Source organism: Macrobrachium nipponense, chromosome 46 (genome assembly GCF_015104395.2).
Source record: "Macrobrachium nipponense isolate FS-2020 chromosome 46, ASM1510439v2, whole genome shotgun sequence".
Lineage (NCBI taxonomy): Eukaryota > Metazoa > Arthropoda > Malacostraca > Decapoda > Palaemonidae > Macrobrachium > Macrobrachium nipponense.
The window spans coordinates 17,748,360-17,765,221 of NC_061106.1; the positions used below are offsets into that span (position 1 = coordinate 17,748,360).

At 42.7% G+C, this 16,862-nt stretch overlaps 1 protein-coding gene across 1 annotated transcript in view; it reads left to right on the forward strand.

Annotated features, from left to right (window-relative positions):
- The first annotated feature begins 800 nt into the window (after positions 1-800).
- Positions 801-16,862, forward strand: part of LOC135214782 (transcription initiation protein SPT3 homolog) — a 29,065-nt gene continuing 13,003 nt past the window's right edge. Inside the window, exon 1 of the mRNA XM_064249136.1 lies at positions 801-931. Coding sequence (XP_064105206.1) covers positions 916-931 — 16 coding nt within the window. The 5' untranslated portion in view covers positions 801-915. The remainder of the gene's footprint in view (positions 932-16,862) is intronic.

A 16,862-nucleotide genomic window follows, 5' to 3' on the forward strand; every position in this document is an offset into this window, starting at 1 on the left:
TAAAGTTGGAAAGTTAATATTATGTACAAATAAACTTACTATATATTATATTTATAATATATTATATATCTTATTATCTATATATATATATATATATATTATATTAATATGAAGATCAAAAGCCCATAAAACACAACACTTTTTGAACGTTGTAACCATGTATATCGAGCACTTCCTTCTGTGCCTCTGCTCACCGATAAAATATGGACAGATATATGGTTGCAATATTCAAATAGTGTTTCATGGGCCACTTATCTTCATATTGTACTTTTGTATTACAGTAAAAGACATATATGTATATATAATATATATATATATATATATATATATATATATATATATATATATATATATATATATATATATATACATATATATATTATATCAAATGCAGAGTTTTATACTTATAAAAAATTAGCAGATTGTCCTTACAATATAACAATAAGCTATGAAGAGACAAAAAAAGGTAACATCCTAACCCCCAAAATAAAAGCCAGTTTAAATGAAAACAGCGAGAAAAGCCACAAGAACACTTAAACATCTATGATAAAGGAGATTTCGACTTTGTCAATAACGTCGTCTAGCCAAATTATTACAATGAGAAGACTTAAATGAAAATTTAGATAATTTCTTACTTTACCGACCAACTTTTAATGATACGGTAAATACTAACTATGTTTGTTAAATAAAGTAACTAAGAATATGGAAGACGTATCAGAAGTAGGTATATGGTACCACACAAAAACTAATTCAAGCATACCGGAGTAGCTAGGAGAGCCGTTTCAGAGGGAACGTTTTGCAATTACTACTATGATTACTACTATTGTGTTTCTTCATTCAGGTAATGCGAGTAGCGACTAACGAATACTAGCGATCCCATCATCCCACTGCATACTAGGGTACAGGACTTTTACCATGTCTTTTGTTACCGGTGAGTTAACTTCTTTCTGTAAAATAGCTTTGGTGTTCTAAACAAGTAGAGTTTCCTTCACCGGGGGCAGAGGCCCCCGCCTAAGTAGGGGGAAACACCGCAGTGGATCCATCGTCATCGCGTGGATCAGCCTTATTCATTCGATATTTAATTGATGAAACAAGAATACAATTACATATATAAGCATACCATTCAAAAGATTGAAGTTTTTTCAACATAATGTGATATAAGGTATACCTAGGTATGAAAGCGCCATACGAACTAAAATAAGCATGTGAGGTAGGTATTCATAAAATGTTTTCGAGGCAGTTTTTGAGTTCAATTTAGCGGCAACGCTTGAGGTGCCGTTCGTAAGCCCAGCGGATCCAACATCTTTCCCAGCAGTCATTTGAACAATTTTAGTGTATATACTATGTAACGTTTATTGATCTTAGTCAAGATTGCAGTTGTAATCAGCACAATAAAATAACATTTTGTTGCCTACCTATATTAGTGAAAGTAGGGTAAACAACCGCGGACGATCCATCATCATCGTGCTGGCCAGGCCTTATTCATTCGATATTTAATTGGTGAAACAAGAATACAATTACAAATTTTAAGCATACAATTCAAAAGATATGAACTAAAATAAGCATGTGAGCTCTTCGTAAAATTGTATTCAAGGCAGTTTTGAAATCTAATTTAGTGGCAATCGTGTGGCTGGCTGGTCTAACCACAGACAATCCACCATCTTTCCCAGCCTTCCCAGCACTCATTTGAACAATGTTAGCGTATATATATGTAACGTTTATTGATCTTACTCAAGATTGCAGTTGTAATCAGCACAATAAAACAACATTTTGTTGCCTATATTAGTGAAAGTATGAAACTTTTTATTCCCGGGGTCATGGTTTGAACTGAATTAATTTTTACCTCGTAATCGGTGGTTTTATCCTTACTGCCATCACAACTGAAACTCCACAGTGCTTATTTGATTGTAATTATACACATTTTGGTCTTAATTCACTCCACATTGCACTTGAACCACGTTGCTGTTCCTGGTTCCTAAGCTCTCACTCCGCAAACACAGTTACGAGCAGCAGACGACTACATGTTTATGAGGTGCAAAGCTTTATTCCCTTAATTATTTACTTTACTCATTATTTGGTTTAACTTTACTTCAAAATGTTTATTTAATTCATGTCTATTATCCCTTTTTTGCAACCAAATTAACCCCGAAAAATTACAGATATTTCTGAAGTACGAGCAGATGATGGCAAAAAGAATCATCGTTGCCAATGTAGTGGAGCTTCACACATACACCGATGCATTTACAAACTGTTTCCATGAATTCTAGTTGTCATAGTAATGCAGTAATGATAAAATTGCTGTAATATGTATATATACTACAAATAGATACGCTAATTTCACTTATTTCCCCGGTTTTGTGTAAGTCTTATACCCAGTTTGGAGGGTAAACATTTACCAATTGACAACACTGATAAACAATTGAAGAGTGCAAAACGCCGCGAAACGCCGCAAAGAATGCCATAGTCCCCTTGAATAAGTACGAATAAGTGTTGGTAAGAGGTCGGGGTTACGATTGTTGTGATGAAAGTGCCCCAGCGTCTATGGGTACAAGTGGTGTGCTGTTTTAGCACAGGAAATGGGAAGTTTGTTGACACAAGCGACTCCGCAAATATCGAAATGGCGTCAATCTTTGAAATATTTGGAGTTGTAAGTAAAAACTTCGAAAGCATTTTGGGGTTGTGGGCACTGCATTGGCCACCCTTTTCATTACCCTCTGTTTAAATCTTAAAATATGGCCTTAATTTCTAACTTTGGAGAAAATACTTACTTCGAAAGGAGAGTAGAGGTCTTGGGCTCCTTTTATCACCACCAACAACTCATGGCTGATGACTATCTCCGGTGTCAGGGTGTTAAAAGTACTTTTTCGGAGGATGGCCTAGCCGTGGTAGTTGGTGAGTTGGCCAGTCCATTCAGTTTTGGTCTTAATTCACTCCAAATTGCACTTGAACTACGTTGCTGTTCCTGGTTCCTAAGCGCTCACTCCACAAACTCAGTTGCGGGCACCACACGAGTACACGGTTTATGAGGTGCAAAGCTTTATTCCCTTAATTGTTTACTTTACTCATTATTTAGTTTAACTTTACTTTGTTACTTCAAAATCTTTATTAAATTCATGTCTATTATCCCTTTTTCTAAAGTAGATACGAGCAGACGGCAAAATGACTCGTCATTCCCAATCTAGTGGAGCTTCACACGTACACCAGTGCATTTACAAACTGTTTCCATGAATTCTAGTTGTCATAGTAATTCAATAATGATAAAATTGCTCTAATATGTATATATACTACAAATAGATACGCTAATTTCACTTATTTCCCCGGTTTTGTTTAAGTCTTATACCCAGTTTGGAGGGTAAACACATACCAATTAGCAACACTAATAAACAATTGAAGAGCGCGAAGAACCCCGTAGGTACTGTTCACAGCAAAACTGTTATTTGAGTCAGGAATCTAGTTACTTTTTCAACAATGAATATTTTCAAATTAATAATCATGAATATGTAAAAAATTTATGCAATTCATGACCTTATACTGCCGTTTAACTATTTATTTAAATAATTATCTAGTGCACGCTTCATCTTCTTCTACCAAAAAATATTAGTTTCCTTGGATAAGTCGTGGTTGGAAGTCATTGTTTACTATCTTTGTGAAGAAAGTGCCCAGCGTTTATGGGTACAAGTGGTGTGCGGATTTAGCACATGGAATGGGAAGTTTATTGACACAAGCGACTCCACAAACATCGAGATGGCGTCAATCTTCTAAATATTCGGAGTTGTAAGTAAAAATTCCGAAAGCGTCATGGAGGTATGTGTGCACTGCGTAGAGCCAGACTTTCATTAACCTCACTTCGAAAGGAGAGTAGAGGTCTCGAGCTCCTGCTCTCACCACCAATAACTCATGACTGATGCCTATCTCCTGTGTCAGGGTGTGTTAAAGTACTTTTTCGAAGGGTGGCTTCACATGCGGTGGAAACTGGATCCGCTAGTCCAGTCGGTTGTTCCCCCTAATAGGCACTAGGCTATACTTCCTGCTACTTTACGTTAGGTTAGTAACTATAACTACCTACAGCTACCTAGTAGCCTAGGTAGTTCCTTTTATAGCTAATAGGTTTTCCCCCGACCCAAAATCCCGTTTTCCAAAAGGATCCTCAACCATGTTGTGTGGATTTGGGGTTAATAGGTTACCTAATGATTGACCGTCAATATACCTAGGTACTACTAAACCACCAATTCTTCATCAACACTAAAAGTATAGGAAAAATAAATTTCCACAATAATAGGCTAGTAGTCCGTGTGGAGTAGCTGCTTAGAAAAACTCTCTTAATTTTTACCAAAATCTCCCCTATACCTAACACTCCGCATGGGCGATAGCATTCAAGGGTGGTCAACATGTCACTGAGGTTGATTACCTACAGGTTAATTTACAGCAGACCAACAAAAATATAACGTAAATTCTTAATAGGGTAAAATACCGAATGGCCGGCCTCTACTGTAGCATGACCACCTTCCCGAAGAAGTACTTTAACACGTCTTGTAACCCAGGATATAGACATTAGTCAAGAGCCAGCATCTATCGAAGCAATGCCTCAAGACCTCTTCTTTCCTCTTGAAGTAAGTTTTATCTCCCAAGTCACAAATTAGGGCCATATTTACGATATTGCAATACACCCCCTGAACACCTGAATAAGCCCTGGTCACTTACCAGCCCGAACCCTCATTTATTAAAATTTACCAAATCTTTGGTTAAATAAACGATCAGTGTTGCCAATCTTCTGGCAAACACCCTCGTTACCTATTTACCAGCCCACCGCTGGTAGCCCTGCCTCACGGGCCGGTCACACCTGCCCTCTTACGTCAATCACTTATCGTTCGCGGTGGAGTACGGACGTATCCACAGCGAACTTCTTTTTGGTCTTGCCCGGCCTTCATTTTGCACCGTTGAATTGATTAAATTTTGGTGACGAATTACGCTTTCCTTTGGATTACGGTTTGAATTGCTCTGTATACCTTATCATTAGACATGGATTTTCGGCTAAAGATGAAACAAACACAGGCTATGACACGACATCACAGAAAACGACGAGCGGAACTTCAACAACGTATCGTCTTTGCCAACAATGCAAGAAGAGGATGAGTACCCTAAGACACGACAGTCACTCATTATGCGTAAATTGAGGCCTGTCCAATGTATGTGAAGACTAGATGTTTAGCATGTCAGGAGTAGGTCTTTGGAACAAATGTTAGGGTATCTTAAACATAGGAAAGGTCTGGTATCAAGAAGTAAACGTAGGCAGGAAGAGTCTAATGTAGAACAAGATGAGATTTAGAGACAGTGCTTTTTAAGAAACTTGAGAGTAGGTTGACATCGAGTATGACGTCTCTGTTTACTGATTTCATGTCAAGGCTGAGTGAAGATAGATCAAGCAATAGGGATACTGAAAGTACTAATCGTTCTTTTCCAGCTCCCCTGCCTGTTCCAGAACCAGCCCTAACCGGTGCTGGGGGTTATGGGGATCCGCAAGCCCACAGGGCAGGATCCGCCGTCCCCCCTGGCGCGGAGCAGGCAGAGTTAGTAGCAGTTTCCCCTTTAATCCCTAACAAAGATGGTAAGTTTATATCAGAATTAGGAGACAAAGTGACAGATAAGAAAATAGCACCAGGTGTGGAGGAAAAGATCTCTTTAGCCTTAGAACAAAAGACCAGAAGTAAAGATGACCAGGGTTTCTTTCGCCGCTCGATCCAGCGGATTGTATTTTTCCCTCGGGTCTATCATCCCGGGGAAAAACAGATAAAGATATTAGTAAGAATGTAATTCAGTCCTCGTCTACTAATAAATTCGTAGAGGAGATTCCTTCTTCTTCTCGAGTTCCGTTCGGTCCGGGGGTTAATCCTAGTCATTCGGGTAGGTTAGATCAAGGGCTAATATAGCAGAGTACAATGCTAATTTTCTCGGGCTATCACAAGGGTATAGAACTCTAGTTAGGCAGTGTTTTCTGATGAACTACAGTGACATCAGAAATCACGTGCTTAAGAATTTTCCTGAATTTGAAGATGATCTTAGTTTTGATTTTCAAGGTGGAGATTTTTCAATTTATTGGCTCTCTTTAAAGAAGATGAATGAGGGATGTAGCCCTTCTGAATCTATGTTTCAACTTCCTTCCTCTCTCCTCCTTCCTTCTTCTTCTTCCTTTTCTGTTACTTCTTCGGAACTGATATCTGCTATGCCTTCTGGGTCAGTAGGGGTTTCTATTTCTCCTTCCTCTATGTTTCCTACTTCTGAGGGTTCTTCGACTTTTTTCAATTCCTTTCCTAGTAGTCGGGGGGTGGGGGGAGCATCTGATTCCGGTATTCCTTGTTCGGATGGTGTCAGTGGTCAGGTGATTTGGTCGGATAGTACGGACAATGTATCTGTTAGGATGTACCCTTACTCTTCAGTTTCGTTCCTCAAGACTGATACGACAATATCGACAGGGTTTTGGGGGTTCTTTGAGCTCACTGCGCACAACCCGAGAGTCAGGTTGGAATACTGTATTGACTGACAGTAACATGGCTAGCTCGTTGGCAAGGGGTGGTAGGAACATGAACGTTGGTTTTTCGTCAGGGCAGAGAGACGGCACTGACGGTGTAGGTTTTCATCAACCTCCGTACGGGGGTTCATTGGGTTCGAATATCCTTCCAGATTCAGGTATTGCTTCTCTTGGTAACATTCACCATTTAGTCTCTAAAGCTTCGGTAGACGTAGGTTCTCGGAGTACATTAGCTATGAACAACGCAATGGCAGACTAAAGATAGAGTACTGAAGATGCCAGATATGGCGGTTAGGTTAGTAGCGGAGTGACAGTAGCTGCGGGATGGTCAACACTCCAGGTAGGTAATATGACTAATGTACAGGCAGGAAACATACAAACACAGGTAGCAGGGGCAAGGACAGGAAAGGTGGAAGGGGTAAGGACAGGAGAATTTTTAGGTGTTCAGGCTGCTTGGCCGGGAGTATCTGGCAACCAGAGGTGGGCGGAGCGAGCGCGACTGTTGCGTCGTCGAGACAGGAGAACGCGTGAATATGACGATGCCGAGTTCGTCTGCATTCGGTAACACTGCACCTGATAGACAGTCTGGCTTTCCAGACTAGTCATTGGACAGTAGCTCACCTGAGCTGTTGACAACACTGCCGTCTTGGCAGAGTGGTCGATACGCCTCGTCATCCACCTGTGCCTGTTGACGGTATTTCTGGCTGGCAGAGGGAGGGGTGGGGTATAAGTGGTGAAGGGTTGAATTTATCGGTAGGTTTAGGAGATGTACAGTCCGCTTCTATGACAGGGCGAGCTCGGCCTTCGGACGTAATCAAGAAGACGAGTTGGATGAAGACACAGCTGCTGTTGAGGATCTTTCGAGTCAAGTGCGTGACAGCGAATACAGCAGGATGATTCATTTCATCCAGGATATTTTCCTGCAGGCAAAGGGAGAGGATCAACCGTTTCCAGCAGAGTCATTCAGTTTTCGAGGAATTATATGCTACTAAACCTCCCGTAGTGTACTCTTCGAACAAACTTCCTTGGTTCGGGAGAGTCGAACAAGCTCTGAAAGAGGCGGGACAAGAGACTAGCTTCAGTGGTAGGACTTAATAGGCAGGACTCGGCGCTCCTTCTCCAAGGAAGGCGTTGTATGGAGTATCTGGGAACCCTTCGTCGGGACTCGGGTTCCTTCTCAATGAATCTATTGAGGGGGTTAATTCCTAGATCTCTGGCTTCATCTAGGCTCGTTAGTGTTTCTCTGAAGAGGCAGCTGCCTTGGAAAGCGTATTCAGGAATCAGACGGAGGCCTTGGTCACATACAATGTGGACTCTGTCTGGCTTGATGGGGTTCTTGAAGAAGGATGGTTTTGTTCCTTCAGACCCTGGACTGTTTGATAACCTCATCACTTCAGTTTCCATGGGCCTGGCACACCAGGCAAATTGTGTGGCAGGGTGTACGACATTCATTGGTAAGAAGAGGCGAGACCTTTACCTTAGTCATTTGCCCCCGCATTTCCCGGATCTACACAAAAGGGATTTTGTCCCGTTCTCCAATAACATTGACGAGTTCGTTATTTAACGAACAGGAAGTGACCAATATGATGAATTTTGTATCATCAACCTCAACAGTGGAGTCTCAACAAGCATTGATCAGGGTGGCAGCACAAGGAGCTAGATCTCCAAAAGGAAATAAGGATTGTCGTCCTCCAGGTAATCGGCGGAGCAGATTCTCGTTCTCCTTCTAGGTCTCCAAAGAAGGTTAGATTCGCGAAGAGTCGGCTCACTCGACTTCCTCGAAGACAGGAGCTTCGAGGAAGAATTTTCGCAAATAGGAGACACCACTCTCGGGAATACCAGTAGGGGGTTGCCTCTCTCAGTTCACCGTCCACTGGAGAGAGTACAATGCAGACAGTTGGGTTTTGGAGGTGCTGGAGAAGGGGTACAAGATTCCTCTTTGTTCGGTTCCTCCACTCTCCAAGACACCAATTCGTCTGCACAGTTATACTCCTTCATCCATCAGGGGTATAGCTTTAGAAGAGGAGATTCAGGCTCTAATCCAAAAAGGGGCAATAGAGCCTGCTCCCCCAACCCAGGTTTTACAGTCGAATTTTCGTCACACAGAAGGCGTCAGGGTCTTGGAGACCCATTATAGACCTATCAGAGCTCACAAGAGGGTGAAATGTACAAAATTCCACATGGAAACCGTGGCTTCAGTGTTGAGGTCAGTTCGAAGAAACGATTGGATGGTGACGGTGGACCTCAAGGATGCGTACCTCCAATTCCAATTCCATCAGGAGTCGAGGAGGCTCCTTCGTTTCTCGGGTCCTCCGGGTACCTTCCAGTTCAAGGTACTTTGCTTCGGGCTGACCACGGCTCCTCAGGTCTTCACGAGAGTGATGTCTCCAGTTTCAAAGATAATGCACAGTCAAGGTTTTCGGATGAGAAGATACCTGGACGACTGGCTAATTCAGGCGGACTCCAAGAAAGAAGCAGTAAGAGCGACAAGCTTTTTGCTGGATTTATGTGTGAAGTTGGGTATAAGGATAAACGAAGACAAGAGCGATCTTGTACCTTCACAGGAGAAGACTTATTTAGGGATGAGGACTTTCAGACGCCTCTTTTGAAGGCTTTCCCGACCTCAGAGAGGGTCGAGATGTTACTAGGCCAACTGGAGGAGTTCAGGTCGACAAGAGAACAACCAGTTTCGGAATGGTTAAGTCTCCTGGGGAGAATGTCCTCTCTCTCCCTTCTGGTTCCTCGGTCTCGTCTACGGATGAGGTCTTTGCAGGCATGTCTCAGGAATCGCTGGGACTTTCGGGACAGAGTGCAGTGATCAGCTGGGACGATTCTTGCCGAGAGGATCTTCGGTGGTGGTCAGAAGAACATCATCTGACCACCGGTGTAGAGTTAGACCTTCCGATTCCGGACGTTCATCTGTTCACAGATGCCTCGGATCAGGGTTGGGGAGCAACCCTGGAGGGAGCTCAAGCCAAGGGCCTTTGGAGGGATCCGGATCGCAGAGAGTCCATAAATTTCAGGGAACTCAGGGCGGTAGAGGAGGCATTATGCACCTTCGAGGAACAGGTGTTAAATCTTACAGTGGCCTTGTTTTCAGACAACTCCACAGCATTGGCATACCTGAAAAGGAAGGGAGGTACAAGATCCTTCAATCTGAACGAAGTGGCACAGAGAATTTTAAGATGGTGCGAGACACACAGGGTAAAGATTCTACCACAATTCATCGCAGGTCAAAAAGGCAAAAGGAATGTGGTGGCAGATGCCTTGAGCAGATCAAGGGAAGTTCTGGGGGCAGAATGGACCTTGGTCCAGGAGGAAGTAGACCTCCTTTTAAAAAGATGGCCAGCAACGATAGATCTTTTTGCCACGAGTCAGAACCACCGACTACCGTTTACTTTTCACCGGTGACGGATCCTATGTCAGCGGGAACAGACGCGATGTTACAGTCATGGGACAGGATGCAAGGTGTATGCGTTCCCTCCTTTCGGCATGTTGGATCAGGTACTGAGGAAACTCATGGACTTTTGTTTCACAATCAGATGACCCTAATCGCTCCTTTCTGGCCCTCAAAGATCTTGGTTCCCGTATCTTCTACAAATGCTAATAATGCCCCCAGTACTACTCTTCCTCACAGAAAGGAGACTTTTAAGACAGCCACATTTCAATCGGTTCCACCAAAACCTTCGAGTGCTAAGGCTGGCTGCATGGAGACTATCCAGCGAGCAGCAAGAGAAGCGGGTTTTTTCACGAGGAGTGGCTAGACAGCTTACTCTCGTCTAAGAAAATCCACAAGAAGACTATACCAAGTACGGTGGGCCATGTATAGAAGTTGGTGCAGGTCGCAGGGACATACCATTTCCAGTCCTACAATTCCGAAAATAGCGGAATTCTTGCTCTTTCTTAGACAAAGGAAGAATCTCTCGTACTCATCAATTGCAGGGTATAGAGCTATGCTTAGTAGCACTTTTCGTTTCCATCTACCTGAAATATCTTCCAGCAGAGTGATTCATGATTTGTTGAGGTCTTTCAAGATTGAGAAGCCAAGGACCCATCTCACGCACCTCCCTGGAATCTTTCAATGGTCTTAGGTTTGTTGGCGTCTTCAGAATTTGAACCTTTGGAGAGTTTAACGCTGAAGGAACTGACGAAAAAGGTCCTCTTTCTGGTAGCATTAGCAAAACAGCTAGAAGAATAGGGGAACTTCAAGCCATCGCGAAAGATATCTCGTGGGTTGGAGAGGATCTGTTCTGTCTTACCTTCCCGAATTCAGAGCAAAGAACAGAGTCAGAGTCTAACTCTTCCCAGGTCGTTTAGAAGTTTCAGCGTTGACCGACTTCGTGGGAGGAGACGAAGAAGAGTTGCGGTTATGTCCGGTGAGAGCATTGAGAGCTTACGTGAATAAAGACGAAGGAACTGAAACCCAGACCCAGAACCTTATTCGTTTTCCCCCAAAAAATCCCTCTAGATCGATCTCCAAAAACGCAATCAGCTTTTTCCTCAGGGAAGTCATTCGAAACAGGCAATAACTAAAGTGTCAACTGCTTCAGATAGTTCAGGAGTTGACAGGAGTCAGAGCTCATAGTATTAAGGGAATGGCAACTTCGGCAGCTTTCTTAAGAAATTTTTCAGTATCGGCGATTCTGCAGGCAGCAACTTGGAAGTCTGTTTCGGTTTTCACTTCTTTCTACTTGAGGGATGTTCAGTTTCAGTCCGACGAAGGGTTTTTTCTTTCTTTAGGTGTCCGTTCGTGGCAGCGGGAGCAGTTTATAGGGGATAACCGTTAGTTTATACAAGTCAGTAATCAGAATTAGGATTAGAGTAGTGAGCAAATATTAGGGATATGTAGGAGGCATTCATGATAGGACTATCACGAGAGGATTCTAAGTATTAGGACAGATAGTAAAGAACGGTCTAGGCCTTATCTTAGGGTATTCTTCCACTTATCAGGCACAGAACAGACAGGCAGGTTACAACACTACAGGAGAGGACAGCGCTACGAACGGAGACACCGTTGCAGTAATGCACCGATGGATGGCACCACAACGTTTTTCTTTTCTCCTCCGTACATGAGAGGCCTAAGGGCCACATGGGAGGTCTTCAGTTTCCCTCCATACATGAGAGGCCGAGAGCCACATGGGAGGTCTTCAGAGTCCCTCCATACATGAGAGGCCGAGAGCCACATGGGAGGTCTTCAAGATTCCCTCCATACATGAGAGGCCGAGAGCCACATGGGAGGTTTTCAGCTTTCCTCTACTCAGGTCAGGAGGCACATAGCCACCTGAGAGGAAACAGGTTTGTATCCCTCCTGCACTCAATGAGTTTTGACCTTTAGAGTAGAGGTGCAGAGTCTTTCCCTCCCACCAACAGGGAGGCCTAGAAGGTCACACATGGGGAGATTAGTTTGGACGAGGGACAAAGGAACTTGAGATGACTCGGGTACTCGTCTCCAAATGCATTCTGGTAAAGAAAATGAGTCGGGTGAGGTGCTTAATTATATTGACCTTGACAAACTGGTACAGTGGAGGGCCGGGCAGAGTTGATTCCCCACCATCCAAATTAATGTTGTTAATCGGGCTTATTCAGGTGTTCAGGGGGTGTATTGCAATAAGTTTTTATTGTAAAACTAATATGTAATACCTACCTGAACACCTGAATGATTCCCACCCTCCTCCCCTCTCATACAGAGTTATTGAGTTAAGAGTATTGACGTGAGAGGGCAGGTGTGACCGGCCCGTGAGGCAGGGCTACCAGCGGTGGGCTGGTAAATAGGTAACGAGGGTGTTTGCCAGAAGATTGGCAACACTGATCGTTTATTTTAACCAAAGATTTGGTAAATTTTAATAAATGAGGGTTCGGGCTGGTAAGTGACCAGGGCTTATTCAGGTGTTCAGGTAGGTATTACAATATTAGTTTTACAATAAAAACTTCATTTTCGGGAAGGTGGTTTGAGCTATGGTAGAAGCCAGCCATTTCGTATTTTCTTACAGTAGGTATGCAACCAAATACTATAGGAAAAAGAAAAACCAAAGTAATACCCGATGGGGAGCTTTGGCTTAGTTACCCTAACTACTGTGTGCAGAAATGCTAGGCCATTCCTATATTTAGAATAAGTCGTTGTTTAGCTAGTCTGTCTTAAGCATGATGGAGCCCCCCCCCCTAACCTAGTGCCACTGACAGGCTACTCACAACAAAACCATTAGTTTTTTAAAGTATATGCCTTCTTGAGGTGGTTAAGCTTAGGCTACATCAAATCAATATCATGATTGATTTATTGATTATGTCTATTAAAACTGGTGTGACATCTCTGTGTTATTGACACTAATCAATTAAAATTGGATAAGTTTAAAAGCAATTTCTATAGAATAAGTAAATGATATATATATATATTGCAATACACCCCTGAACACCTGAACTAGCCCTGGTCACTTACCAGCCCGAACCATCATTTATTAACAATTTACCAAATCTTTGGTTAAAATAAACGATCAGTGTTGCCAATCTCCTGGCAAACACCCTCGTTACCTAGTTACCAGCCCACCGCTAGTAGCCCTGCCTCACGGGCCGGTCACACCTGCCCTCTCACGTCATCACTTATCGTTCGCGGTGGAGTACAGATGTATCCACAGCGAACTCCTTTTTGGTCTTGCCCAGCCTTCATTTGCACCTTTGATTTGATTGATTTTGGTGACGAATTACGCATCCCTTTGGATTACGGTTGGATTGCTCTTAATACCTTGTCATTAGACATTGATTCTGCAAAGGAAGAAACAACACAGGCTACGACATCACAGAAAACGACGAGCGGAAGTTCAACAACGTATCGTCTTTGCCAACAATGCAAGAAAAGGATGAGTACCCTATGACACGATAGTCATTCCTTATGCGTAAATTGTAGGCCTGTCCAATATAATGTAAAGACCAGATGTTTGGAATGTCAGGAGTGGTCTTTGGACCAGATGTTAGGGTATCTCAAACATAGGAAAGGTCTCGTATTAAGAAGTAACTGTAGGCAGGAAGAGACTAACGTAGATCAAGATAAAGACTTAGAGACAGTGCTCTTTAAGAGACTTGAGAGTACGCTGACATCGAGTATGACATCTCTGTTACCGATTTTATGTCAAGATTATGTGAGGATTAGATCGAGCAATAGGGATACTGAAATTACTATCGTTCTTTTCCAGCTCCCCTGCCTGTTCCAGAATCAGCCCTAACCGGTGCTGGGGGTTATGGGGATCCGCAAGCCCAGAGGGCAGGATCCGCCGTCCCCCCTGGCGCGGAGCAGGCAGTGTTGGCAGCAGATTCCCCTTCCCTCGATGACATCTCTGTTACCGATTTTATGTTAAGATTATGTGAGGATAGATCGAGCAATAGGGATACTGAAATTACTAATCGTTCTTTTCCAGCTCCCCTGCCTGTTCCAGAATCAGCCCTAACCGGTGCTGGGGGTTATGGGGATCCGCAAGCCCAGAGGGCAGGATCCGCCGTCCCCCCTGGCGCGGAGCAGGCCAGTGTTGGCAGCAGATTCCCCTTCCTCGATGTGTAAGTTCTCAGGATGATAAAACTTAGGTCAGATATAGACGAGTAGGGATAATAGGCTACATAGTGTTTAGTTTAGGAAGAGAAGTGCAGGCTTCTTCGGGTCGGTTTCTATTAAAAGTAGTAGTTTTTAGAGGCACAGTGTCCTTAGAGCATCTTTAGGCTTTTTCCTGCTTCGAGTTCCTTGCATCAGAAGCTTTTAGGCCAGGGTTGGTCTTTCAGATATGCTCCTTCGTCTTTAAGGTTACTTTCCTCTACGTATACGATACGATAATTGTTAATATCAACTAATTCTCCGTTCAATGCAGATTGACTTACGATATTCAGTATGAACGAGAAATCGAATAAAATTAACTACGGTTAGCCTAGTGTTCACGATGATATATCGTATGCATATTCAGTAGCCTAGCCTAACCTAAAGTATTCGCTGTACAACATATCGGTAGTTATTTTTATATTGGCTAACGCTTTAGGCTTAAGGCATTCTTGACTTCGGATAATTCAATACAGGTGTAATTGAAAACGAACGAGAATCCGATCTGAGGATAATTAATATGAATGTAATCGAACAGAATGAAGATCGGATTCTGTCCGACTAAAGCATTATAATTGTATTTATGTGTATCATCATATGGCGTAGTATAAACACTAAACTCGGCAGTCATTCACGCTGGAACTCAGCGGATGACGAATACGGGTTTGCGTCGCCGTATCCATCTCATTCTCTCCTGATTGACTAAAATGACTAACGTAACAACACTCTCACTTATGCCAAGTTTGTACAGACGTCTTAAAGGAGACGTGTCTTCAACTATGTTGACATTTAATATAGTCAATGAGGTATCTATCTTGGGGCATATAATCAGATGTCAGATATAAGGAATTTGTATGTATGACGTCTTCATACGTCTAACAGACTATTGCCGTCAGTATTTACATTGAGCTTATGTCAATTACAGTTACAAAGTATTACCAGTCGTATTATCAAATTTACAATGACAACTGAAATTAATATTAGGCCTAATAAAGTTAATTTAATTACCTTTAAATATTTATATTACTTTTCAATTAAATTACAATTACACTAGCTTGTCGTCAAACAGCACTATTGTAAGGAGGTGTGGTTTAGACAGACAACGATGCCGGCTAGTCTATTTTTTTTTCTCCTTGGCTTCAGATTCAACCATATCACTTGGTCTCGGCTAATGTTTTTGTCCTTAGTTAGCATATTAATGAATATCTGGATACTTAACTTATGTAACGAAGTCATACTGTTCGTCTTACGATGTAATTTAAGACCAAAATTTGACTGATACGTCTCATTGGAAGCTAGTTTTTCCCTCGGGTTAGATGGCGTTAAATTTAGGATTCCGTTCGTTTTTTCACTCGTTTTCATAGGTATTACGAACCTTACACTATACGTTATTAATCCTTTGTCTGTGTGAAAACAACAGTAATGAGCTCTTTCATGCTATTAGTTTCTTTTACCACGGCTGCGTTGGAATTCATACAAAAGCTCGGGACTTCTGTCCAGGTTGCTGATGAACGTAATTTTGCCTTATTAGCTTCAGCTGCATTTATAACATGAATACAGTAATTACCGTCCCACGCGGATGAATACAATAACGGATGTTGCTATCGGATTCGATTACTGTCACACGCTGACCAATACAATAAAGTGATGTTGTTATAGGAGTCGATCGCATTAGCAACAAGGTCTCGTTCGGTTGTTCATAGCTGTACGGAGTTATACGAGTATTATCGTTAAGATAATACCCTTTTAACTTGCTGCAATTTGCGGAGGTGGAGATATTAGACGATCGTAATCTCTCTCTCTCTCTCTTCCCTGATTTTATCTCTCTCTCTTTTCCCTGATTTTATATTCTCTCTTTATCCTAGACGATTGTGTTTCTCTCTCTCTCTCTCTCACTTTTCTGATTTCATATTCTCTCATCCTATTTTCCACGCTCTCCTAACACTGGACTCATTGTGCAACAGAGGTTTTCTTTCCTTTCACACCTTTTCAAACTTCTCAATTTCCCTTCAGCGCTGACTGACCTCATAGGTCCCAATACTCGGCCTTTGGCCAAAATTCTATTTTTAAACCCAACAATCTTGCTGTCTGAGTTAGGCTTAGAGTAAGGGGTAGCGACTATTAGGAATATGTATAAGAGGTATTCCATGATATGATATATCACAAGAGGATTTTAAGTATTAGGACAGATAGGAAAGAACATGTCTAGGTCTATCTGAGGGTGAGGGTATTCTTTCAAGTGCCAACCAGGCAGAGTACAGACAGGCAGGTACAACATTACAAGAGGACATCACTACGATCGACGACACCGTCGCAGACGCACCGATGGACATGGTTGTCTCCATCCGTACATGAGAGGCCTAAGGCCACATGGGAGGTCTTCAGTTAACCCTACATATGATGAGGCCGAGAGCCACATGGGAGGTCTTCAGATTCCCTCCATACATGAGAGGCCGAGAGCCACATGGGAGGTCTTCAGATTCCCTCCATACATGAGAGGCCGAGAGCCACATGGGAGGTCTTCAGTTTTTCCTCTACTCAGGTGAGGCACATAGCCAGCTGAGAGGAAACAGGTTTGTATCCCTTCCGCACTCAATGAGTTTTGACCTTAGGGTAGAGGTGCAGGGAGTTTTTCCCTCCACATATGGCAGGCCTAGAAGGCCACACATGGGAGATTAGATTGGACGAGTGACAAATGAACTTGAGACTGACTCGCGTACTCATTATATTGACGACAACTGGTACAGTGGAGGGCCGGGCAAG